At 37.4% G+C, this 26432-nt stretch overlaps 1 protein-coding gene across 1 annotated transcript in view; it reads left to right on the top strand.

Annotated features, from left to right (window-relative positions):
- Positions 1–25916, top strand: part of VPS41 (VPS41 subunit of HOPS complex) — a 110951-nt gene extending 85035 nt beyond the window's left edge. The window contains exons 17-29 of the mRNA XM_030968445.1: positions 3948–4040; positions 4540–4667; positions 5567–5711; positions 7003–7044; positions 7152–7202; positions 8378–8515; positions 11380–11434; positions 12498–12638; positions 14113–14249; positions 21579–21678; positions 22452–22496; positions 23924–24003; positions 25568–25916. Coding sequence (XP_030824305.1) covers positions 3948–4040; positions 4540–4667; positions 5567–5711; positions 7003–7044; positions 7152–7202; positions 8378–8515; positions 11380–11434; positions 12498–12638; positions 14113–14249; positions 21579–21678; positions 22452–22496; positions 23924–24003; positions 25568–25648 — 1236 coding nt within the window. The 3' untranslated portion in view covers positions 25649–25916. The remainder of the gene's footprint in view (positions 1–3947; positions 4041–4539; positions 4668–5566; positions 5712–7002; positions 7045–7151; positions 7203–8377; positions 8516–11379; positions 11435–12497; positions 12639–14112; positions 14250–21578; positions 21679–22451; positions 22497–23923; positions 24004–25567) is intronic.
- The last annotated feature ends 516 nt before the right edge of the window (positions 25917–26432 follow it).

The raw sequence follows: 26432 nt of genomic DNA, 5'->3' as shown, positions 1-26432 counted from the left end.
ATTGTAACTGGCCTATAATGGCATTCAACCCTGATGAGGAGAGTATTGAGATGCTGAAACAGAGTTTATTTCAAAACAGAATTGTCTTGGAAGAATTTGCACTGCTTATAAGTTGTTGCCTGAAATCTGATGTTTCAAATCTAGCATGATTTGCCAATAACTAAGGTGACAGTAAACTGAAGGCTTGAAATTTCCTTCCTGTGCAGAGGAATTAGTGATACCCCAGTGTCAAATTCCATGGGGTGAGTGTTGTTGTTTGTGTGTGATTTTAGGGGGTTTTTGAATGTTCTGTATTAAGCGGTCCTGTTTGGCTACCAAAGGTTGCATTTTGATATCTTGATATCTCTCATCGTCAATTAATGTCCTCTATGAAACCTAGTTGTGTCAGTTTCAAGATTCTAGAGCCTTGCAGTGATCTGTTCCTCTACTGCTCCAGCAGTGGTGCTTGAGGGAGTTACGTGCTTGTGTTGCCTTTTGCTCAACCTGGAAATAAAACTCGACATAATTTTAGTAAGGAGGTAATATAAAAGAGAATCTTTATTTGAAAGCCTTCAAGAGCAGTTGCGGAAAGGTGTCCACAAAAGCCCACCCCTACAGGGATGAGTATGCATTTAAAGGTTTTAGGAAATTAGCATAATTGATAAAAAGCACCAGTTAGGAGGACAAGTGGTGATGCAATTCCCCCCCCGGTCAAGCCTCTTCTCTGGAGCCCCCCCTTCAGCACTGTGCTGTGCTCTGTCTATGAAATGTATCTCAAAGAGTTGTTCTCAGCCTTAGTTCCCAGGAAGAACCAACCTTGTACCTCCTGGGGCTTGGAGCTCTGGCATTTGTTTTGTCTTTTTGCTTAAGGAAAGGGCATGGAAAAGTACTGGGAAAACTAGTCACTAATACTATAGGTGACAGAGTTACAAATATACATGTGAAGAATACAGAGAACATATAAAAGAAAAAAAGGCAAAACTCAAATGGCATCACTTGTGCTCGAGTCACTTCAGTATAAAAATCTAATGTCTCAGCTCAAGCAGCTGAGGAAGGTGCATGGATTCAAAGGAAGATTTCAAACTCTGTGGCTGTTGTGGCCTGAGGGATACCCTCCATTCTGTTTGCTGTGACAGCAGTGACTTTCGCAGTGGTCCAGGATGATCAGCTAGCAGCAGCAGTGCTTTAACCAAAACACTGGATGGAAGACATTTGAAAGACTTCACCAGACTGTAGTGGGCATAGCAGAGAGGAGCACTATCCTAACAGGCTCTTTCATCTCTTAGATAGCCTTTGAGGAATAAATAATTGATGTTCTGGCTTATTGGTGAGATGGTCTAGGATATCTCATGTACAACCTTTATATGGGTTTTCTTGTATATACCTCATCCTTACATTTATTCATGAAAAGTCTGAAAGCAGATCTTGAAAAGAAACAAGGGAAGAAAATATTTCTCTGTGTAGTATCCCTTTTTTATTTAAAGTCACTTTACCACATAGTTCAAGAATTGGTACAAAGGCAGTCTGATTCAGAAGCTTTTCTTTCTGACCATGCTCCCCAAGTGCAGCTTAAAAATAAAATAGGAAGAGTTTGTAACATCCAGCATGGGTCACCTTTGTGTCAAGGCTTAAAAATAACTTGTATGCTTCTTACATGCTTCTTGTATGCTTTCCTGAGCATGGTGGTCAAACTGCAGGAGGTGGCTGTGTTTTTTCTTCAAAGCAATGGGACACAGGGCAGGAGACATTTCCGTCACGAAGCAGCCTGGCTCACACACAAGGAAACTGCACCTCTCCAGAGCTTGCAGTATGGCCAAACGGCAGCCAAGAGTTGCAACAGTCTGCTGGGGGAGGTTGTTCATTCAGGAGGTAGCAGGAAGGTAGAAAATGGGAGTGAAAACAGCCATTGGAGATTGTCTTCTGCCTTTGAGTATCCAGTTAATGTCTAGCTTGCTTCCTCTATGGTCAAAAGAGACTTTTTATGAAGGGGTCATGAATATACCCCAGAGCGGCCATCAAGACTGTACCCTGAGTTAACTGATAAATCCTGTGACAGCTGGTGGGAGCTGAGGTTGGCAGCACTACATTTCAAAAACTGGCCATGTCCAGACAGCACAGGAGAGGAGAGGTCTAAAATGTAGTAAGATGTTTTTTCTCCTGCTTTGTTCAAACAACTTCAGTAACAAAATGCTATTGTACCATGTGCCGATAGTGGGCAACAGGCAACATCTCTGAGTGTTTGGCAGAATTTCACTGGTGTTGGTCCCTCAGCTACAAATCCTAAGTCCCCAGACAGCTAGTAGCAGTGGGATTTATTTTGGCAGGTGGAAATAATCTTGGCCTCTAGTTGCATGGAATAGTAGTGCTAATTAGATGCTGTGCTGAAATTCCAGGGTATGAGCTAATTTATTCTGGCAGCTTCTCATCTCTTGCTTGCTGGAATGCAATTCCTTAACACCTTCTATACAGTAACAGATCACACACCTTCACCTTTTTCATGGAGAGATATATTTTCAAATTAATTTTCAATTGGGTATGTAAAAATAGCCCTTCATAGAATGTGGTGACCCAAACATAAGTCATAATTCAAAATTACACATATATTGTCCTTGCGTGATCAGGTTCTGGTAGTGGGAGTGCTACAGTAGTGGCTTCTGTGAGAAGCTGGCAGAAGCTTCCCCCATGTCCAGAGCCAATGCCAGCCAGCTCCAGGATGGACCTACTGCTGGCCGAGATCAAGCCAGTCAGGAATGATAGGAACACCTCTGGGATAACAGATACAAAAACAAAGAAAAAAAGTTATTGCACAGTTGTAACTGTGACCAGAGAAGAACTGAGTTGATAATATGAGAGAGGATACAGCTTTGCAGACACTAAGGTCAGGGGAGAAGGAGGACGAGGTGATGATCCAGGCACCAGAGCTGAGATTCCTCTGCAGGCCATGGTGAAGACCATGAAGCAGCTGTGTCCCTGCAGCCCATGAAGGACAAAGGGGATGCAGAGATCCACCTGCAGCCCGCGTAGGAGCCCATGCTGGAGCAGACTGCGCCTGAAGGACTGCATCCAATGGAAGAGTGACCCAGATTGCAGCAGTTCATGGGGAGCTGTTGCCCATGGGATGGATTCATGTTAAAGAGGTTTTTGGAGAGCTGTCTCCTGCAGGAGGGACCCCACACTGGAGAAGGGGAGACTCCTCTACCTGAGCAGCGAGAGAAGCAATGTGTGATGAGCTGACAAGCATTCCCTGTCAATCAATCCCCATTCCCTGTCTCGCTGTGTTTCTGGGGTGAAGGAGGTAGAGCCCAGACAGGAGGAATGGATGAGGGAAGGTGTTTTTGAGATTATTTCGCTTCTTATTATCCTGCTCTGGTTTGGTTATTAAAAAATTCAATTACTATCCAAAATGTGAGTCTGTTTTGCTATGATGGTATTTGGTGAGTGATCCCTGGATGTTATCTTAACCCATTAACCCTTTGTTATATTTTTTCTCCTTTGTCCAGTTGTGGAGGGAAGTGAGAATGTGGCTTTCTTGGGTACCTGGTGTCTAGTCAGGGTTAATCCACTCCAACACATTTTTCAGCTAATGAATCCTTATACCTTTTTACAAGGCTAAGACTTAACAAAATGGATTTTTAAAACATTCTTGTTTTGAGGCATCTTTTATGGGTTTTGTTTTCTAAATGATTGCTGGTCTCTTAATGGCTGATTCTCCTAATTAGTATCTTGCCACCTGTCTCTCAAATGATAGTTCTTTCAAGTGAGTTATAAAATTCCAATGTGTATAATGCTAAAGTAAATAACTTCTGAGTGCTGCTTACAAGTACGAGTTTATAAGGTTTCCAGTGATTACCGGGGGCCATGTTTTGTGTATAGCCTTGTTCTTTTGTTTCAAAACTTTCTTTTTTTCAGTGTACCAGGATGTTACATGTCATTCACCATCTGACACTTTGTTCTTTTTGTTCCTATAGGCAATTAGTCGTTACTTGCCAAGGCGAGATCCAGTTTTGAAACCTCTGATCTATGAAATGGTCCTGCATGAATTTTTGGAAAGTAACTATGAGGTACTGCAGCCTGATGTGTTCCACATCAATGTGTCTCATAGTTATTGCCAGCCAAATACCCTTAGCATTGAAGAATTCTGACAGCAAATTCTCTGATGTATTCAGATTATCAGTGCACAGTTCCGCAATAATGACAATATTTAAATGTTGAATTTTAATTTTAAGAGAATAAATAGAATGTTCTTCAAAGCATGTGAGTACTGTAAGATTGATTATTTATTAGACTGTTATTTTTAGATTTTTTAATGTAACATAAGTGGTTGAGGTGATGCACAAAGCCTACAGCACCCGAAAGAGACTCAGCTTCATGAATCATAATAACATTGTCCTAAGAAGGAAAAATCTGTGTTCTGCACTGTACATGTCTGTGGGCACATGAAAGTTCCTTAAAGGTTAAGGACAGCAGGTATCATCTCAGAGGCTTAGCTGAAGGTTTGATGTTTTGAAATGCTTCTTAGGCCATTCTTTCTATTTCTGTTACAATCTTTTATACTTTTAGGGGTTTGCAACGCTAATAAAAGAATGGCCTGGAGATCTGTACAACAACACAATCATAGTTCAAGCTGTAGTGGATCACCTGAAGAAAGATCCACAGAACAGGACTTTGCTACAAACACTTGCAGAATTGTGAGTACAGTTTTAAACTCTTGTTACAAAAAGTGCACTTAAAATAGTGTACTGCAGTTTATTCGTATTTGTTTAGCTCTCTTCTTTGCTGCGTCTACAGATTGTTGGCTTTCTCTCCTCTCCACTTTGCTGATTGCACAGCTTAGCAATTCTTTACCCTTCCTTGTAATGTTCACATCGAGTATGAAAGCAAATTGTTAAGCATGAGATTGGATTTCCAACTCCTTTTACCAAAGTAAATAACTAACATTCCTCTACATGCTGTCAGAGGAAACCTCTTTTCTGAAGTGTGCATTTCAGAATTACCCATGTAAAAATAAAATGGTGGGGGATTTTGCCCACTATTTAAGAAGTAGTGTATTTAGGTTTACTGCATGAATGGAAATATGTGACTGGAAAATGTGCCAAAACTGATCTGATTCTTGGTCACTTCGTACAGGGATAAAGCTCTTTGATTTTCTCAGCCTGATCACTGTGTTATTTTCTCACTTCTTCTTTGAAGAAAGAAGAATTACTGTCTATCGCTATGTTACAATCTGTCCAAAAGTTCTAAGAGGACAATGTTTTTTAAGCTCTGAAGAGTGTTCCAGTTAGTTTCCAAGAATTGAAAGGCTAGCATTTTGTGTGTCTTCCCCTGTGAGTTGAAAATGGAGAATGAAAATGCAGAAAACTGCAGGTCCAAACACAAATGAAGGTCAATATAAACAGAGGTGTAATTAATGTTGCCTGATGTTTATTTCCCCATACAGAAATAATCACAGGTCTGTTTAGATATTTATAAAATCAAGTAGTATCCTAACGTTTTACATACTAGAGTATGTTTATATTTTCTCTCATAAGTGATTTTCCTACACATAAGTATGTTAATATTACATGTTTTATAATCCTGTTTCTATCAGGTACACTTACGATCAGCGCTATGGCAGAGCCCTAGAAATCTACCTAACTCTGAGGCACAAAGATGTCTTCCAGTTGATCCACAAGCACAATCTCTTCAGTTCTATCAGAGACAAAATTGTTCTGCTCATGGATTTCGATTCAGAGGTATAGTGATCCTAATGATTTTATATTCACTTTCCTCTAAATACAATTTAACAGATTAAAAATAAATGATCTATAGATGATGTTGAGGCAGAGAGTGTGTTTGCTACATCTGGATACACTCTGAGATAAAGAAGATTGTTTGCCTAGATCGCAAAATAATTGACCCAAGGATTGTTTTTTTCCTTCATATTTCCATTTGTGTTTCCTTTCCATTTCCATTTGTCACTCTCAGTGAGAAAAGTGAGTGTCCGCATCATTTGAGAGCATTGTTGTGATTCTCAAGTCGCAACACTGAATATAATTTCACACAGAGTATCATTTCACCATGTTATTCTTTCTATATTTTGAATCAAATAATGGTATTAATAAGCCATTAATTAAGGAGATAGTGGATTTATTTAAGCATATATTAAATGTACTTGCCATTTCCTTTCACCACAGAAAATTAATCTGCTTCTGAAATTTTACAAGGTTATCAACCTAAATTCCAAAAATCAGGAAGTGTTTATTCCATGCTGAATTCTACCTTCTTTCTTTCCAGCTGGCTGTAAAACCCAAGCAAATTAATTTTGGTATGATCACTGGGAAGATAACCAAGTAGATCTCTTTTTTCTGTGCAACAGTTGTTTAAGCACTGTAGCTAAAATATGGATCTCTGCTGGTGGTGATCATCTTTAGTATGCCCATTTTTCTCCATTCATGGAGGGAAAAAAGTATAATTTTTGTTTAATTCAACAGAATAAGTAGGAATCTCTGGTTTGGTATTTTTTGAAAGTGAAGCACAAGTTTGCTCTTGAAAGAGGAAGCAGAACCTGAATCCTGGTGGCCACTTGGCTTACATGGTCTTGTCTGCTTGATTAATGGTATTGGTCTCCAGGTAGTTTGGAGGAATCCAATTGTGAGGCAGGTTGAATTATGTGTTTCTTACATAGTCGTCACCCTGCAGTTCTCTTTTGAGATGGAACAAATGGTATTTCTACATGGTATTTTCTCGTTTGGCAATATCTTTTTGTGACTGATGGTGATTCAGTGGGCATACTTCACCTGCAGCGTAGGTGCACAGCATTTACTGCTATTAATGAGGGAACTTAGGAGAAGTATTCTGGAAGAATACTGCAATGCTGTGCTGTCAGGATATGCTGGTGTTATATAAATTGCTTTCTGAATTTCTGTTGCTGAAAAGAGTAGGTCTGTCCATCTGACACCCATCCATGAATAAGCATAATACTATATAGAGGGTAAGAAAATATTTGTGCCTGTTACCTACTTGAGTTCTCTTTCTCTGTTGTAGAAAGCAGTAGACATGCTTTTGGACAATGAAGATAAAATTTCCGTGAGTATACCAAGTTCATGGCATGGCAGTCCAATGCTAGCTTTTATTACCTGTCCTTTTTCCAGTCTTGTAAATGTGATGTTTATCACAGGTTTGTTTTGTTTCAGATTGACAGAGTTGTTGAAGAGTTAGAAAACAGGCCTGAGTTACAGCATGTGGTAAGTATTCCTGTATTCTGTTGATTTGAAGTTGAGCTGAGTAAACTCTTGGCTGGACATACCTTTTACAGGTGTGTTTATCTTGTCAAAGTGAACCTGACACTGAAATGTCTTAAATCATCAAAGTGGCTACTTCTGCCAATTTCCTATTTAGCATAGCCATACCTTCTTCACAGTAGTTAAATGATCTAAAAATGTGTACCTGTGAGAATTTGATAACGTAATGCAGGCTTATTAACATCTCCTTATAGCATTGTAGGCACTTGTCTTTCCTGGTCAGTTACTTCTTGCTTTTATTCCTCCTTTTTCCCTACCCAAAAATGGGAGTGGTTGGTGGGTGCAGCTCTAAAATACGTTTTGCTGATCCATAGAGAAAGTGAATTGCTTGTTTTTCTGGAGCTGTAACTTCATACACTGTCAAATTGTTTTTGTTTGTACAGAATTACAGTATCATTGTAATCACATAATATGTGACTGTGGGCTTGGGCTGTATTAGAGAGGGAAGTTTAACTTGCTGCTGATTACAGATAGGGTTCAGGTGTTCATCTGGTGAAGAGATGATTTATGGGTTAGAGATCTGATTATGGGAAGCAGATCTATGAAAAGTGCAGTCCACAGCCTAAGAGCTTTGCAAAGGCAACTGACAGACTGTCAGTTTACGGAAGGGATGCATACAGAGGAAGGCAACGAAAATGGTGAATGGTCTAGAGGAGAAGCCACACAAAGAGCAGCTGAGGTCACTTGGTTTTGTTCTGCCCAGAGAAGAGGAGACTGAGGGGAATGCTTGTAGCATTTACACTTTCTTCACAGGGGAAGCATCAGCAGGCATAATCTCTTCTCCGTTGACCTGTGACAGGACCCAAGAGAACAGCATGAAGCTATGTCAGGGGAGGTTTAGGTTAGATATTAGGAAAAGCTTTGCCCACTACAGTGACTGCGCACTGGAACAGTCTTCCACTCTGGGGAAGTGGTCACAGCATTAAGCCTATCTGAGTTGAAGAAGCATTTGGACGATGCTCTCAGGGACATGGTGCGGTTCCTGGGGCTGTCCTGTGCAGGGCCAGGAGTTGGAATTTGATTATCTATGTGGTTCCCTTCCAACTCAGGAGTTTCTATTATTCCATTAATAATATTGAATAAGTGAGTTTGAATTCTGATTCTTTTTTGATTCCTAGTATTTACACAAGCTTTTCAAAAGAGACCACCATAAAGGCCAACGATATCATGAGAAACAGATCAGTCTTTATGCTGAATATGATCGACCAAACTTGCTTCCATTTCTCAGAGACAGCACACACTGCCCACTGGAGAAGGTAAGCCCCAAAAATCTAAGCATAAGTCCTTGATTTTTATTAAGGTCCTGGTCTGTGGCTTGTAGTCTTGTAAATTTCAAGCTGTGTCTGGTACTGCCCTCTACTGCCAATATGAGGGATCCTTTAAGTTTATGACAATCACCTGCAGTTTGGTTTGCAGAGCTGATGACACCTGAGACTTTCCTCTCTCAGCTCACAGGGCAGGAATTGACGGGTATTTTTAATGCAGAAGTTCTGACTACAGTTCTGACTACAGTTCTAGCTACAACATATCTCCTCATCAGTGCTTAGCCTGACTGAACAGTAGGTTATGGGTTCAAGAAATTGACAATCATTTTGCCAAATCTAGGAGCTGTCAGTGTTAGATCTTGAAAAACCAGTAGCTGTAACTGTAGTTATTCTATCTTTTTATTGTAAGGCCATAAGTTTCTGTTGAATAATATACACAATACGTCACTGAACTAACAGGGCTAAAAGTATTTTGTCTTTGTAATTTGGCTAATACACTTGAGGTTTTACAGAGTACCAGGTTTCCATCTTCTAATATTTTTATATTTTTTTCCTATTTTCCTTCCTTGCTCTTTCTTGTCAAATTACAAAATGCATAAAGGTAAGGCCAATCTTGAGTTGTTTCACCTGCCTGAATTAATGTGAAACAAATGGAAATTCTATTTTTTCTGGTTTAGATTGGTCAGTATTTTATTATTTGTATTTGTTGCTGTTAATGGCTGAGCAGAGCAGACCTTGCGTATCCATATGCAGCTATAATGGTGACACAATACAGTAGTTTTCAAGTGTAATATTGAATGTTGTATTACATGGTTAACATTCCAAAGAAAACTAGTAAACTAGTACTGTTCCTGGTACCTCTCTTGTTTTGCATGCTTTTGTCTACTGGAAAATACGTTCTTATATTTTTATACATTCTTAGATTTGAGAATTGGAATTTGTTGAAACCATTACCTGAAACTAGATTGACTAGTTTAGGCAGTGAGCCTGAGAGGTTTCCAGCCAGAAACTTTGGTCTACAATATTGGCTTACTTGTTTTTAATTTTATGATTCTTAGGTTCTGCCTTATGTGTTATTCATGTGATCATGGTTTTATGTATAAAACCTTACCTGCATTTTTCTTTAATTTTGAGGCAAATTAATTTTAGTTGTTGCACGTCCAGCCTCCTTTCTTTAGTGGCAGGTGGTGCAGAAAAGTGCTATGTGAAACTGATGCTCATTGCTGGCATTGCTTTGCTGAACATACAGGCTTTGAGCAAGAATAGGTCAGAGACCCATCAGCTTCTGGAAGGTGTGGTGCAATAATCACCAAAGTCAAGAGAGAATTTCAGAAAAAATGTGTAATTCTAACCTTAATATTAAAATGTTAACATCTTTCAGTAAGAAGCTAAGGAAGAGACAAAAAGATACTATTAATTCTGTAATTATACTTCTTACCATGCATGCTGTATAATAACACTTCTTGTGACATACAGATCTTTGTTCTAAGAAGTTGAAAAGGGGACTAAGAATTTCCCAGTTACTGCTGTTTTCACTTCCTGTTAAGCAAGTTCCAACACAGTGTATAAATGGCAAAAATCAATTTCTGTTTGAAAAAAATCTGCTCTTTTTATTGTTCTAATGAAATTATAAACTCATCAAGAAGAAATAATTTGTGCTCTCTAGAAGTAAGCCACTTTTAGTCAAGTGCAGTTTAGCAAACATTTTAAAAATTAGCTGGAAGAGAAGTAGGAATGTTCCCTGTTTTCCTCTAGAGGGAGGAGTCAGGAAATGGCAGTATCTAGAACTACTGAATACCTGGTGCTGTGTAGTTTATCTTTGAAGTGGAGAGGAAAAAGAGGGCTGTCAGCTGTGTATATAACTTATTAGTATTATTCATACCTTCCTTCATCTGAAGTATCTAGTTGGTAATTCACTTACCCCTAGCCCAGAATTTGTTGTCCATACCTCTAATCTTCATAGTAACCCTTCTGAAATAATGGGAATTGGAAGGAAAGGTGAATTCCTACCTTATCTTTGATTGTAGCTATACTTTATATATTTAAAACTTTGATTTCGAAGTGTGAAGGTTGGTGAACAGTTGTCTTTACAGGAACGCTATGAATCTTGAGTTTGCTTTCTGTTTCCAAATTGGAAACAGACATGGCATTGTTTATGGCATACCAGCCCTGCTGATTTCCTGTTACTACAAACTTGTTGGTAATCAGTTTGGTAGTTTTTATAATTGTGCTAGTTTCCAACTACGCACAAATTCTGTAGCTGCTGAAGATACTTAGCACTCATGTCTTTAAACCAAATTTACAAGAAATGCTTTCTCCATATTCTTTCACATTTGTTATTTTGCATTGTCTTCTTGGTACAAAATTTGGAGGGCACTCTCTCTCCTGAAACCATTCTGGTTACCCTAAAGAGATTTTCAGCCTTGTGTTATTAATGAATATCAAGCAGAATTCCATCACTAGAGACTATGTAAGTCCACCCACAGGAAGCAAGTCTTGGTAGTAGATAACCTTAATGTTTTGTATTAACCAACTTTTGGAGGCTGAATAAAGAAGTTGCCAGTAGAATTAAAGGCAGAGATTGACATAGTCCAGACTGAAATACCTGTTCTGTCCCCAGATTTATTCAGTCTCAGAGAAGAATTTTAAAGAGAGTCATGGAAGTCACAGAGTTTCTCTTCTTAATTAAGGCCAGAGGACTTGGCAGTGCTTATTAAGGGAGCTGCGTTCCTGTCAAAACGAATAATGTAACTACATAGAAAAATCACTTCAAGCTTCTTGCAGCATTTGTGATCAATAAAATTTCATGTTGCGTGGTTTCCATATATTCTCTCTTCTCTTCCCTTACATTCAAGGCTCTTGAGATCTGCCAGCAGAGGAACTTTGTAGAGGAGACAGTCTATCTTCTGAGTAAGTAACTCAGAATAAATAACTGTGATCAATTACAACACTTTTAAACTTGTAATAAAGTTTATGGTGTGAAGATATATTTTCTAATATCTAAACCAAATAACATGACTTAGAAAATAAAACAAATCACTGGATGGATACATCTTAATTTCATATATTGTGTTACTATATATTTCATATATTTTGTGTTACTATATATTTCATATATTGTGTTACTTGGTGTTCTTCTCGGGTTCTGGAAATGTTGCAGAGGCTATGGGGAACAAGTTGGGTGAGGAGTTATTTCTGATACAATCTCCAAAAGAAGAGTAATACTGTTGGTTTTGAAAAGAGAGGATAAATTAAACCATTGTGTTATTCTAAATACATCTTAGAAGCTTGGTATTATTTTTTGCTGAGATGAAAGATTTGCTTATATTGCTTTCTATCATTTTTTTCCATTAAGTTAGTTGTAAATTAACTCCTTCAGCTGGCCAAGAAATCTACCTCTGAATGAGAGGCATTGGAAGACTTATATGTATGTTTATGTATTAGTCATGAACAGAATAGTAAATATTTTTTTAAACAATCTCTGGTTCAGTAAGAAGAATATTTTGTGGACCATTTCAGTCCAGTGGAGAGTAAGATTTACTAATAAATTTATTTTGGAAATAGTTCATAATTTCTGCTACTTCTTCCTGTTTCCTCTTATTTTTCATGGGTGTAAGCTGTGCTATACTTACTGCAAATTAAGAGGGCTCATGTGGGCCCTTGAAGCTGGTATTTCATGTTATAGTTTACATCTCTACACATACACACACTCCCCCTCATGTTAGATGTTGCTGCAGTTCGGAACCCCAAATAAGACCCAACACATCCTTGAGAAAGCCTCCAGGTCCCAGTCCAGCAAACTGCTCCAAGCACTTATTCATATTATACTGATTTGCATTCCTACATCTGAATAGACTAGATTGGGTCTTAGTTGAATTAGTCTGAGTCAACTTCACGCTTAGAAAATTCTTATTGGAAGAGCACTGAACATGATGAGCAATTAGTATTTATAGTCTCTTATTTTTCCTTCCAGGCAGAATGGGTAATAGCCGCAGTGCCTTGAAGATGATAATGGAAGAATTGCAAGATGTAGATAAAGCTATTGAATTTGCCAAGGAACAAGATGATGGAGAACTTTGGGAAGATCTCATTTTATATTCTATTGACAAACCACGTAAGTGGGATAGTTTCTGGGAAGCTTGCATGTGTGTAATGCTTTTGCAAATAAAGGATTGAATTATTCACATGTATGTTAGAGAAGGTGGTTTTATATGGTCAGGGAAGTTTTCTAGTTTGTGAAGGACAGCACAGCTGTCCTACTGTGCATAAAAACTTGCAGTAAGGCAGTGTGAGGGTATGCTACACAATGAATACATAGAGGCTTAACATTGAATAAGCTCTGCATAATTATGTCCTTAATGACAAATCAAGGGGATAGTAGTGCTTTTAGTTTAGCAGAATGAGACTTCATTTTTAGACAGCCCCAAAACACAGTCTGCAGATTTGATGAGGATTTTGCATACTATTTTATTACAACTGCTTCCCTTTGAGATTCTGAAAATGAAAAGCCTACACCTTTCTTCCCTCAGTAAAACAATTAATTTATTTTTTTCTGTGTTACAAAGGTAAGATTGGTAAAGATGAGTGCGTTTTGCCTTTCATTCATTATATGAATAGCTACTCTAAGTTAAAAGGTTAGATGGACTCAGAAACATAAGCATCACTGTTGTCAAGGAGGCAGATTCAAAATTCAAATGACTAAGAAAACAGAGAATTTTCTTAACTATCTACTCCACTGGTTTTTGCAAACTCTTCTGGAGCTTTAAATCAAGACTGTAAAGTCTCTCTTGGGACCTCTTTTCTGGGGAATTGAGAGTCTTGTAGAATTAATGTCAGAATACGTATTTTTTCATCCCTTGGTTGCTAATTTTGAAAGGAAGAAGTGACCAGAATCTTTTAAACCTCAAGAAGAATGGCATTCTCAAATTACCCAGACTTGAATGCATCATCAAAGTCAGTGACACCTTTAGAGCAAAAGGGATTCAAAACATACAGAATTATCTCAGTAACTCTGTGTAACAGTTTCTGCCTGTGTGCAGAGCAGCTCTACTGATATTCCTCAGTTGTGGGGGTTGAAGGAAAAACACAACCTTGAGTCATCATTCTAGTGGGTTTTTTACCCAGATGCTCTTCAAAGAGCAAAAGACTTCTATCATGTCACTCTCACCAATGTTTAGAAACACATTGAAATCAGGTTAGGTGCTTGAAAGTTTGTTTTTATACCCCGGAATTGGGAATGGAATTACCACATAAAGTAGTTATTAGTTAGTAGTTAAACACTATTTGTTTGAGTGCTCTTTTTATTGAATCAAAATGCATTATTTACTTGTGAGTTTGTGCTGGAGACTCAGTTACTACTTTGCTGAATACCCTGGAAGTTCTTTAAGTTGCCAGACTGTATCTTCCTCACTTTCCCAAAGGTTTGTATTTAAGTAAATACAGCTGCAAGAAACATACAAAGACTGTAAAAGAGACTTAGTGTTTTCACTTATTAGAGAACTGTCAAGTAGCTTGTCACCATAGTATCCTTTAATCAGGTATTGTGCTGGATTGTTTCTCTTAATTTCTTTGCCTCTTGTTTTTCACAGCTTTTATAACTGGTTTGTTGAACAATATTGGAACCCATGTTGATCCTATTCTTTTGATCCACCGCATTAAGGAAGGCATGGAGATTCCTAATTTGAGAGACTCACTAGTGAAAATTCTTCAGGACTACAACTTGCAGGTAGATATTGCATTCTTCATGGGATACTAATTTTCAGAGAGACAGCAAACCGTCTTTGTCTCTGAACAGCACAAGAAATTGCTATCGTGATTTGTTCAGTCATTGGTCATGGACATTGTGGGCCCACACAAAACTATGACAGAAATAGTGGAAATTTGCTAAGATTTCTTGATGGCAGCTAGCCCTTCTAAATGTCTTCCATACTGTCAGAAGTCTGGTGGGTAAGTAGAACTGGAAGCATCTTGAGTGATTCAGCCTATTTTATACTGCCCAACTGGTAGTATTGGAAAGTTTCATGACCAGTACTTCTTGTTCTGTTTCACATGAATGCAGAAGCAGAATGGAGGCAGAATGCAACATGCCCTCACTGAAACATTCATCAGGTATTAAAGTCATATGTTAAGTGTCATACTAACTGAGGAGGATGAACTTTTAAAATCAAATTCGTGTCAGTGGTGCAGAATCAGTTGGTTAGAGCATGATTCTAACAATGCCGAGGTTGTAGGTTCAATTCCTGTATTATGGACCATTCACTTTGGAGTTGGACTCAGTGCTGCTTCCAACTCAGAATATTCTATGCCTGTGTTGCTGTTTATGCATTTTTTTAAAAATGGACAGTTCACTGGATTATGGAAGTTCTTACCCCAGAATAATTATACAGATATGTGCAGTCCCCTGCACGATTGGTTCTGAGATATGTTTGTAAGAGCTTACAAGAAGCATATCTTTCAGTGTTCCCTTTAAGTAGCCAGCAGATTATGTTGCACTGCATATTTTAAATCTCTCTCCTACAAAAGAAGTCACAAACTTGAATTCTCTGTTATGCTGTTCTCCATTGCTCTGCTGAAAAATACAGATGCCTCCAGTGTGACTGTGCAGAGTCCAAGAAAACATAGCTCAGTAGGCAGCTGAAACTCTGATTTTCTGAGCCTCAGACATTTGTTCCCCATCTGCTATTAGTCTTTCAACATTTCAAGCAAACAGATGGACTCAATGGTTACATTAAGGTCGTGGCTGATATCTTGCTAGGCCGTATCTCCCTTCAGGGCAGAGTTTAAGCCTTTCTAAGGCTTTTCCATTATTTTATTTTTATGTGAACTTCAGATTATGACTTCGGCTATTTCAAAGAAGTATTTTACATTTCTGCATTTCTCAACACTTGTAAATAGATACATGTTTGCATATAATGCATGTTTTAACATTACTTCAGGTTTTGACTTCATTGAGTGAAGTCCAAAGCTAGTACCCTTCCAAAATGGGGGATAGCTAAATACCATGCTGCATTTCAACAGTTGCATGTTAATCTTGCTGCTGTCAGTACCACCATTGATCCTCCTGTTCCTGGATTCTCATTAAATCAAAATTTCTTGTATTTTCAGGCAAACTGAGAAAGTGCTGTAAGCACACCTACAGCTTTACACATATACAGAGTACATTGCGTGGCTTCAGACAAAGCTGATGACATCAGTATGGTCATATTTTGGGGATGGAAATACAATTTCCATCCCCAAAATATGACAACAATTTTTTCTTCAAATACCTTTTAACAGAATTACTTTTGGATTAAAAGCATGTATTTAATCTCGAGAATGATATCTAAAATAATTTACTGTTAGCTTTGAAATTATTCATGGATTTCAAATTAATTGATTTTGAAGTAGAGTTGGATAGCTCTAGGGCTAAAATTTAGATTTCATAGGGATAATAGAAATTAGCGAAGCTTAATGTAATTTGTGCTTGGCTTTCTTGTATGATAGAAAAAAGTATAGCCCAAAAAATGCAATATTTCATTAGAGAAGTGTAAGTTATAGTTTAAAATAAGTCTGTTCCTTAAGTGTTACTGACAACATGAAATGTACTGTTCATGAACAGATGGTATATCTACATTGAAATATAGAGATCTTATTGCTGGTCTTGAACACTCACCAAAGTAGCCACTTTTATATACGGACTCAAATTTTCTAGAGGGACTATTTTTGTTATTGCTGCTTCATTAGGTGTTTTAAAGCTAGTCTTAAGTGTGTTTGTGTGATGTCTGGTCATACCTCTGCACATGTTGTGTAGGTTCATGCTGAGAAGTCATTGGCCTTTATTCTGGCCTGGCAGAACTCTAGCTTTTGGTAGAAACCTCTTGATGTGTAGCATGGAGCATATGCCAGACATTTTGAACTCACTCAGAAATACAAATTTCATTGGCTAGGATTTTCTATATCTTCATCTTTTTGGATCTCAAGCTCTGTACGCATATGTTTTATTGTTCTCATTTTCAAAGGCAAAAAGAATCTTGTGCTAGGATCCATGAAGGAGGAGTGCAGGTGGGAAGAGAACCTGCTGCTTGACTTGCAAGTCACTGCCTAACACAAAAACTGTGCTGGTCTTTTCATAATTAATGATGGCTTCCCAAAATATGTTACCGCTGTGCCATTATGTTGTTTAGTTGTGGGCTCCTTTTGCAAGCCCTGATAAAATTGTTTTATGCCTATGTAAGCATGCAAATGCAAATTTCCTATTATGCTCTTGAGTTTCCATACCAGTAAACTTTATTTAGGTGTGATGTCAAATATGGGTAGGAGTTAAAAGCAGTGCCTTTGACGGACTTTGTCCTTTTGAGAACAGTCCTTTCCATCCCAGCAAAACCAAGTAAATCAAACAGTGGCTACCAAAGTGTGTGTGACTCGCAGTATGCGTTAGAGAATCCAACAAGAAAGTCTACTAATGCAAATTTTGTTGTAATTTTTTTTAATATGGACTCTTCCTTGAATATTTTTTAATAATATTGGCAGATTGCAGACTGATGGCTTCACTTAAAAAAATTGCCATCCACTAGATGAAATGCTGCCACTGCTCTATATGCTTCTCTAAGCTAACCTCAGCTTTGTGGTTAACCTTTGAAATCTGATCACTACCAACCAACCAAGCATAGCACTAAAGCAGAATTAGATACTGTTTTGGGCAAAAATAAAACATAGATCATGTACAACTTTTTTCTGCAATTCTGCCATGAGCTTAAAACTGAGCACACTTCTAACTATTTCCCTAAGCAGAGAAATGTTTAAGTGGTTTTTTGAATTGGGATTAAACCTTGAAGTGATTTTTTTGTTGTTTTTTTTTTTACCCATGAAGATAATTAATTTTGATGTTTTGTCTTTGCCATTGTTTGAGTTAATGTATTAAAACCATAGTACATAATCAAATGACCCTGATTGTAATGATGAGAGTTTATTTACTGCTGAAATAATGCTGATTTTAGTGTTTATATACCGTAACATTCACAAACAACAAAGTTACAGTTCTTTGAATTTTAATAGGAGCATTTATCAAATAAAGAGCAGTCTGAAGCTTTTTTACTGCTTCTGAAATCTACGTTGTTGCTGTCATAAATTTATAGATAAATTAGACAGGTTGTCTTAAAGAGAAACCTGCTTACTTATTAGAAATTACACATTCCTAGTGCATTTTTTATGTGCAAATGAATCACCATTCTCCAGGTTTCTAAAGCATTGTATCACATATCTCCCAGAGAAGGCTGATAGTAAAATCTCCTTATTTGTAGGCTTCTGAGTTAATTATAAGCCTGTTATGCTTTCCAAACCTATAAAATAGGTGTCTTTTCAGCTTTGGTTTGTATCTGAATGAAATGTAAGAACTGCTTGTGGTATTAGAAGAGTCTTAAATACCTCCCTTGTTTTAGAAAGAAATGCTTAATTTTTCACCCTTTCTATGTCATTTGTTAAAATAAATCTTTGAAAGATGTTGGTTTCCTAAGACTCCTTTTCCCCTAGCTTTAAAATACAGAAGCAATTTGTTTAGATGTAGTACTTTGAGATATTGTGGATTAGCCATTTTACTCAAACATTGACTTACTAGTTTGCACTTTGATTGAACCTGCAGGAACTCTGATGGGTAACAGACATTAATCCATTCACAGAATTCACATTATCCATTCATAATAGAGTTTATGAACTAGAAGAAACTAATGACAATACAATCAATGCTGCTTGAAACAGCACCTGAAAAAATGGTTAGGTTATGAACTTGAACATAACTAAAAATGTTGTTCAGGCACCTTGCAGGCACTAGAGGGCAGGTGGCAGCTTGCACAGGGGGACATGTGCCTTTTGGCTGTAAAGACTAAAAATAATGTTTGAAAGAATTTAGTTAACTGGCCTTGAGAAACTTGGACTTCTTTGTGGGTTAAGCTGAATCAAGGCCTGAATTAATTCCCATAGTTTTGAGTATACCCTTTCAAAATAACTCCATAGTGCAGTGCTTTTCTTTAAAGATAATGTTAGGCTTGATTTACAAATGTAAATCAAGACTGTTCCAATCAAATAGAATGGTTTATGCCTAATATCTTCCCAAATATAGCCAGAAAACAAACTTCTTTTCACAATAACAGTTTTGGTTTTAGCAATTTTCATTAATTTAATGAAAGGCATTATTTCTGCCTAAAACTTCTTTCTGTAGGTGCATGATACTGTCATGCTTGTGCTTACAATTGCATGCTTTTAAAGGATAAATAAAATTCAGTTTCATCCTCAATTCTGTTTCCTCTTGGAAAGTGGTTTCATCACAGATTTATGCCCAATGTCAGTTTTAACTAGTTCAACTTAACTTTAGGGTACACAGTTACCTATTTCTCTCCCCTTTATTAAAGCTCCCTCTCTCTGGACTCAAATTCCCTTTCTTTTACTTTCTGTAACTCTCAAATTACCCATTTTTGAGGTCTTCATATAAATTTCTATGGAAGTGTTGAGAATTTATTACCTTGAGAATAGATGTTTTACATTCTGCATTGCAATTTTTCCATTTATATCATAATGGCTGCCTACTGTATTCCATTTCTAGCAAAGTAAGTTCTGTCTGTCATTAAATATGATATGGAAAGATCTTAGTGCTGTTTAAATAATGGGAGAAAGTGCATATTTCTTAAAATATATCAGATATTTCTGTTACTCTTGGGTTTTAAGGCATCAAACAGTATTGAGGTTTTCCAGTGAGCTAGTGATGTCTGTTGTTTCTCTCTTCATTGTTCTTTCTTTTCAATGAATTTTTTCTATTAGCACACTGTATTTTAATTAAGAAATGCTAGGACACACTTCCATCTTCCATTCTCTCTTTGTTCTGCTTCTTTCATTTAACATGGTCACAGCACCAAGGTTGTCAGAGTTCAAGATGTTCAGAGGTACTTGGTGTGATTCTTGGTGCTGTCCTCTGCAGGGCCAGGAGTTGGACTTGACACAGTCTCATTCAGTTGTCCGTGCTAAAAGTTTCTTGTATTTTTTTCAAACCTAACATTTTTCTTTATTTACAACAAAATTTTACATTCTTTGTTGCCTTTGGATAAAGTTGGCAAGGGAAAGACATAGCCAGAATGTTCCTGAGATTATCAACAGATAAGAATTATTCATTTTCTAAGTGTTTGCCTTGTAGATCGGCATTTACTTGCTGGTGCTCTGAAATGTTTTATAGCTCAATGTCTCCAGTACTGGAAAAGTCTCATTCACCCACTGATACGCCCAATTTGAAATGCTCACAGTGTCACTCTGTTAATTTTTTTTTATGTACTTCGGGTTTGCAGTCTTATCTGCGTATCATTCTTAGCAGTGTGTCCTTATTACTTCAGAATGTGTATGTGAAAAGGTAGAGTTTTTGACAATGTCCACCTGGCTGTAAAATCTATTATTGTATTTCTTCTTAGGTATTTGCATTAGCTGTATTTTGTACTGTCTTAGAATGCTCAGTATCTCCAGTAATATGAATGAGCAGAAGAAAGAAATGAACATTGCTTCTTTATACCTCTCTTTTAGTAGGTTTGATCACATTATAATTGACTGTGAATATCTTTGGGAAGCAGTTTTCAAAGGAATTGTTGTCTTGGAAAACAAATTTCCAAACATCAGTTTGGGAGGAGGAAGAAAAAAGTCCGAAATACTTACTCGGGTTTGTTGTCTTTCCATACTTGCTCCATTAAGTATTGTGCAATAAGGTTCTGTATAATTGTTATGCCCTTGGTTCTTCTGTGTTTCAAAACCATTTCAGGCAATGACAGGTCAATCTAATGAAAAATACCAAATAAGTCAAAAGGGAGCTGAGACTTTTGCTGAAGAGGAATGAACTAGGGACCTTTGGTTAGTTGCATAGACATTTAATACTGCTTATCAAATGACTCCTCAGTGTCCTGGGTTGACTATATGATGCTTTTATCCCCAAATCATCTCATTTGTTTATGCTGAATAATAATAAGTTTTGCACCTTTAAGACTTGTTGCAGAGAGTGAAAGGGGGGAGAGAAGAAGCACACAGTTTTTTTTCCCTCAGATACTGCATTTACTCCCCCACATTCCTGCTCCAGGACTGTGTTGTCTGCAGATGGACAGACAGCAGGACAGAGAGCTCTCTTTTTGCTTTTAATTAGTTTTAGCTGGCTGAGGCAAAGACGTTCCCTGGACTGTGGTTTTGTTCCCTTTTCTTTGGACCTCTTGGAACCTGCTCTGGACTGACCACCCAGGGGAGCACTGGCAGCTCGCACCTGTGGCCCACTGGGCCGGGCCGGGCCTGGCCTGTGACAAATTCCAGCACCAGAAGGACTGATAAGAGACTGAGTGAGCTGAGCTGCAAGCCGGGGACAGGGTGGGGGTTTCTCAGTTTGTCATCTCTTTTATAGTGGCAAGGGGGTTTATTGTTTAATATTGTTTAAGTTCTATTATTTAATAAACAGCTTTTTTCCACTTTTCTCCAAGGAGGTATTTTCTCCTGGACCAGTTGGGGGGGAGGGGCTGATTGAATTTAATTTACCTTCCGTCCAGATCCCCTTTGGGGACTCTCTCCCAAATTTTGCTCTAAACCAAGACACTCAGCAGGATATATGTTTGAACAAAATGTATTTTGAATTGCAGTGTTTATGAAGATCTTATTATTATCAAATATCTTTTCTGAAGAAGACAGGAAAGATACAGGAAGAATTTTGAAATGGTTTGGAAATTAATTCTGAGGGGCACTGTAAAAATTCCTCTCTGTTGTTATTTTGTCAACTCCATCTCATAGAAACATGTTCATAATTATGATAATAGTATCTTTGTAAAGAATTCTATTTTTTTGATGTTTGTTTTTGTTTTGTAGGGTTTTGGGGTTTTTTGGTGGGCTTTTCATTTAGGTAAAGGTGATAGCAACAAACGGTTCTTCCTTTGCCTCCTTTATAATACCCTGAAAAGTTTTAAACATTCCTTGCACTCACTTTGGCAGCAAAAACAGAGTGGTGACTTGTCAAGATAGTTGATATACCCATCTGTTCAACAACCACTGTCTTTTATGTTCTTTGCACCAACAGATCTTGCTGCGGGAAGGATGCAAAAAGATACTCGTTGCTGATTCTCTTTCTTTATTGAAGAAAATGCATCGAACTCAGATGAAGGGTGTTCTAGTGGATGGTGGGTACAGAGGAAACACGATGACTTTCAATATTTTAAAGACTATTTTATATAGACTGTTTATGTACCTCCTAACTCTGTGCTTTGGAAGCTGCCCAAAAGCCAGCATTTTTTATCTTATCTGTAGAGTGTAGGAGGATACTAGATGCTTTTCCCCTTTGCAGAGGAATGACTTGTATCTCAAAAACTACAAGACCCAGCATGCAGCTGTTTCTCTTGATCAGTCTCTGCATAGCCAGTAAGGTACTATGTCCTGCATTTCTTTTGTAAAGGTGAAAATGCTGTTTAGTACCAACATGGACAATCAAATGGTAATAATCTGCAACCAAAGCAAAAGATACAAGAAGATTGCCAGAAACAGTTGAAAATATTTTGCAAGGTGCTAATGATGCATGTGAACAGCACTGTAATTCACACCAGCTGAGTGTTAATAGCCAGAGACAAAAGCTGACAGGACAGAGTACCAGAGCTTCTGCTCCAAATTGCTGCAGAGTTAACAGCCACCCCTCCCATGCTCCTTGTTTCAGTTTGCCTTTTGTCTCTTCAGCACTGATCCTAAATAGCCTCTATCCTGCAGTTCTATTTTTCATGTTGTTATTAGAAATGTTACTTCAGTATTGCTCTTCTATTTTTAATAGATTGTTAGGCATCTTAAGTAAATGCTTTAGGACCAAGCTCCATTTCTGTAATAGCAGTGTGTTCATGCCTGCTTTATAAAAAGTAAACATGGACGTTGTTAACAAAGCTTAATTTTCTTTTGTTTTGTTTTTCAGAGGAGAATATCTGTGAATCATGTCTGTCTCCAATACTTCCTTCAGGTAGGATGCTTTTCTAGGGAAAAAAAAAAGAGGTTGTAAATTTTTTTTTAAATTTTTAGTAGTATTTTAAGAGAAATTATTCATAAAAATGTGTACTCTCCGTTGGTGATCACTGTATAAATTTCAATCTCCTATGCAAAGCTTGCTTTTGAATTCTGACATGGGAGTGGAGTCTAACTGAACATTTTTTGTTGCGGTAAACCCGGATATTCTTATTCAACTTTGTCTTCCTTATTTTCTGTTTTGAGTACATGGAATTCAAGGCAACTTTTAATTCTATCAGCATACGTATTCTCAAAGATTATTAGAACCACAAACCTAAGCCACCAATCTTGTCCAGATCTGTTGGATTATTCACACTGAACTTGTAGACTGTAAAATTTTTTTGCATGTATCTTTTGTCTGTATGGTGTTGAGTTCTTGGCTTCAGTCATGGGTGCCACATTTGCAACATCTTAAAACCAACTAGCTTTAGAACACCTTCTAAAGTTAGTTGTGAAAATAGAAATTCAGGATGTTATTTCAGAGATGTTCGTTCTTCAAGGCAACAATAGTCCAGAAATATCAATATAGTTGTTGGGTGTCTTAAAAAGAAATAGTTTTACCAAGACAATACCTGTTGTGGCCTGTTAAAGCAAGAATATCTAAGACAAAGCATATGTACAGACATTTATTTGTTTTCTAGCGGTTAACAGCTGGATAGAATCACTTACAGTTAATCTGGTTTCTACCATTTTTCTCTTAAATAAATAAATAAAAACAACTATACTGGGATCATGTGTAGCAATATACAGACAAGGAGATTCTGGCAGAATTGAATATGCTAGCGCTTTGAGGTATGTGTATTGAGGTGAAAAGAGCCAAAGTAGAATGCAAATGATGCTTGTGAGTGAGATGGTTATTCTTTAGATATGTGGATGTTGTATTAAGGGTTCTAATTTGGCAAAATATTCATTGGAGAATGAAAGCTCACATCATGCACTTAGGCAGCTTGTTACCAAATTTCAGGATCATGGTGTGTAGTGCAGGCTCTAGAACTGCTCAGTGTTCTGGTTCTCTTCACACTAGTGCAAGAATTTTTCTGCTAACTTTTCTTCAAAGCAGCTGCATTATTTGGTGGTAGTTTACTCTTCTCCCTGCCCAAATTTAGCATGTAGCATATAATGAGATGAAAAATACCTGATAGGGAGGTATACAGTATCTAAGCCACAGAAAAAATTGTTTTGTAACTCCATCACTGGCACATGTTTCCTGAAAAAAACACTCTTAATGGTTTCTATGAATGAGTCAGAATAATTTTGAAATTGTTTTGAGAGATGATACTTGAAGTTTCTCTGTGTATGACAGAATGTGGGCATATATTGCTGTAGCCACTAAATCATTTGTTTCATAGCCCTGTTGAAATTAATTATTTTTCTCTTTCCCAGATGCATCCAAGTCCTTCAGTGTGGTAGTGTTCCACTGCAGACACATGTTTCACAGAGAGTGCCTACCTGTATCTAACACAGTAAGGAATTAGCTTAATATGTCTGAGACCTTTGCCAAAGATAAAGTGACACATTTTCTTTTGTCAGCTGTGGAGAAGGGCATGGGTCTGTGAGGAACTGTATGATTACAGACATAGCTTCTGATGATACCACATAGTAGTATGTGACCAAGAAAAGGGAGTTTAAGGATACTGCCACTAAAGTTCATCCAATGTAGAAAGAAATCACTACTGTTTGAACAGTATTTTATCACTTTCTGCAATCAGAATATATAATGCAACTCTGAGACATACAGGGAATTCAGTCTCTCTAATTTTTTAATTATTTTCCATTCCAGCTTTTACTTTAACTAAACATACTCAAAGATGAGAATAAAGGTATTTTCTCAAGTGAACCATATTAAATGATTCTGACCTGGAAGACAAAAATCAGTCATTTCAGAGTGAATATTTAAATATCTTTGTAATCATCCTTATGGTCAAAACATTTTTTTCTTTGTAAGTTGTTTGGGGAGTTGGTTTGTTTGTTCAATTAACACAAAGCAAAAAATAACTTCTAGATTTAACAGGGTTTAAATGTAGGAATGAAAGCATTCGAATGGTAACAAAATCACATAGAAAATTAAATGTAAGTCTTTAAGATTCTGTATCTATCTCTGAACATTAACATGTAGTGAAAAAATAGCTTTAGTGGATCACTTTATCTGTAAGTAAACAAAGTTCTTGTAGCCATATGGTACAGCATGGATACTTAAATATGTTAAGAAAAGCTGAATGTATTAGATCATTTGTACAAGAAAGTCCAACAACTAGTAGATATTTCTTCAATATTTACCACAAATTTTATTGTGAGAAATAATCTAAAATTTGTCTAGCATTCTCAGTTTTCTGGGGCAGGTGACTGATTAGGTGGGATTTTTAAATGTTACGTAGATATTATATGATATCTATTCATAGACAGTATGTGTGAATACAGGGGTGTATGCATGTAACAGAGCCAAATTTCCCCTGTTACACTGTAGTATGTGGCCTTAGGTGATCCCTCATGTTACTGATGTTCGATTATCGGTGACATGCTGAAATGTAAATAGTGCATGCACAAAATGCGCACAAAGCTAAACTCAGAGTAACAGTAAACACATCTTTGATGTCAAACGACAGTATTTGGGCCCTGATATCAGTTGTTGGAAATCTGTGGAGCACAACCCAAAGACAGAGCTGTGACTAAGGCATCCAGTGGTTATTGGAGCTCACCACATGACTTTACTCTCATCTTTATATATGAAGATAATCAGTGATACTTTCCATTTTTGGTGTGGAGGACGTTTGACTTTACTCTTCTGGCAGGTGGTGGTAATACCCTTGGAGTGAGTGGTGGGTTGTCCTGCCCTCTGACTCCAGAACAGCCTGTCTTACTATGTTTTTCTGTATTGTCTTCCCTCACCTATCCATGACTATGTTGATTGGGAACAGTCTGACTGTGAGCAGTAATGTTGAGAAGGACATTAACACTTTTCATTCATCTTCACACATTCTGATGTGGCTACATTTCTCTGAGAGATTCCTGTTTTCTTTTTTGATTTAGGTATCTTCTGTCCAGTTCTGCAATATATGCAGTGCCAAACACAGGGGGCCAGGAAGTGCAGTCCTGGAGATGAAGAAATAGCAGTGGCCTAGTTCTCCATGTCAGTCCATGACACCAAATGTGTTAGGACCATAAAAGCCACTGTAATTTTCCATTTCTGTATACAATTTTGATTGTGATTCAGAAGTGTTCCTGTAATTTATCCTGTTTATTGAATATTTTGGGTAATGAGAAAATGTGAAAATCTTTGTCTGGTAAGTCTTTGTTATGCAATTCATATGTCATGGTTCCTTTGCTCAGCTTGTTACTTCATTCTGGAACAGGAAAAAAAAATAAAACGGGAAGAAAAAACCCCCCATGCGATTTAGAGATTTGTGTTTGCTATCAGTTAATGTGCGTTCAGTTTGGAACCACATCAGGCTTATGGTTGGATATTGTAAAGAAAAATGTAATGCCATGAATTCATCTCACCAGACTACTTCAATCCTGATTTAGTCTATTTACCTTGAGACCCACAGGAGTCTGACTCCTTTCAGTGAAATTGCTTTAGAACTTGAAGTTGTGTGCCAACTCAGATCTTCAGTTAACAAATTTGTTAACTGTGAATTCCATACATTGGCAATTTGCCCTTGTTACACATTCATAGTTCATTAGAAACTGGTTAATTTCTCAATTAATCTTCACAATGTAGTAGTTCAACTCATCCAGAAACTTTATTTTTAAAGTCAGCAGTAGGTCTCTATGCTTATTTTATGTGTGGTTGAAGTGCATGGTTTCATTTAAGTGCAAGGGAAAAAAATGTATCTGACTTTTCAAAGGTAAGATCTCTAGAAGTTTCTTCTGGCCTTAGCAATTTAACAGCTAA

Source organism: Camarhynchus parvulus, chromosome 2, assembly GCF_901933205.1.
Source record: "Camarhynchus parvulus chromosome 2, STF_HiC, whole genome shotgun sequence".
NCBI lineage: Eukaryota > Metazoa > Chordata > Aves > Passeriformes > Thraupidae > Camarhynchus > Camarhynchus parvulus.
Note: the sequence above shows the minus strand (reverse complement) of the source record. Positions and strands in the feature narration are given on the sequence as shown.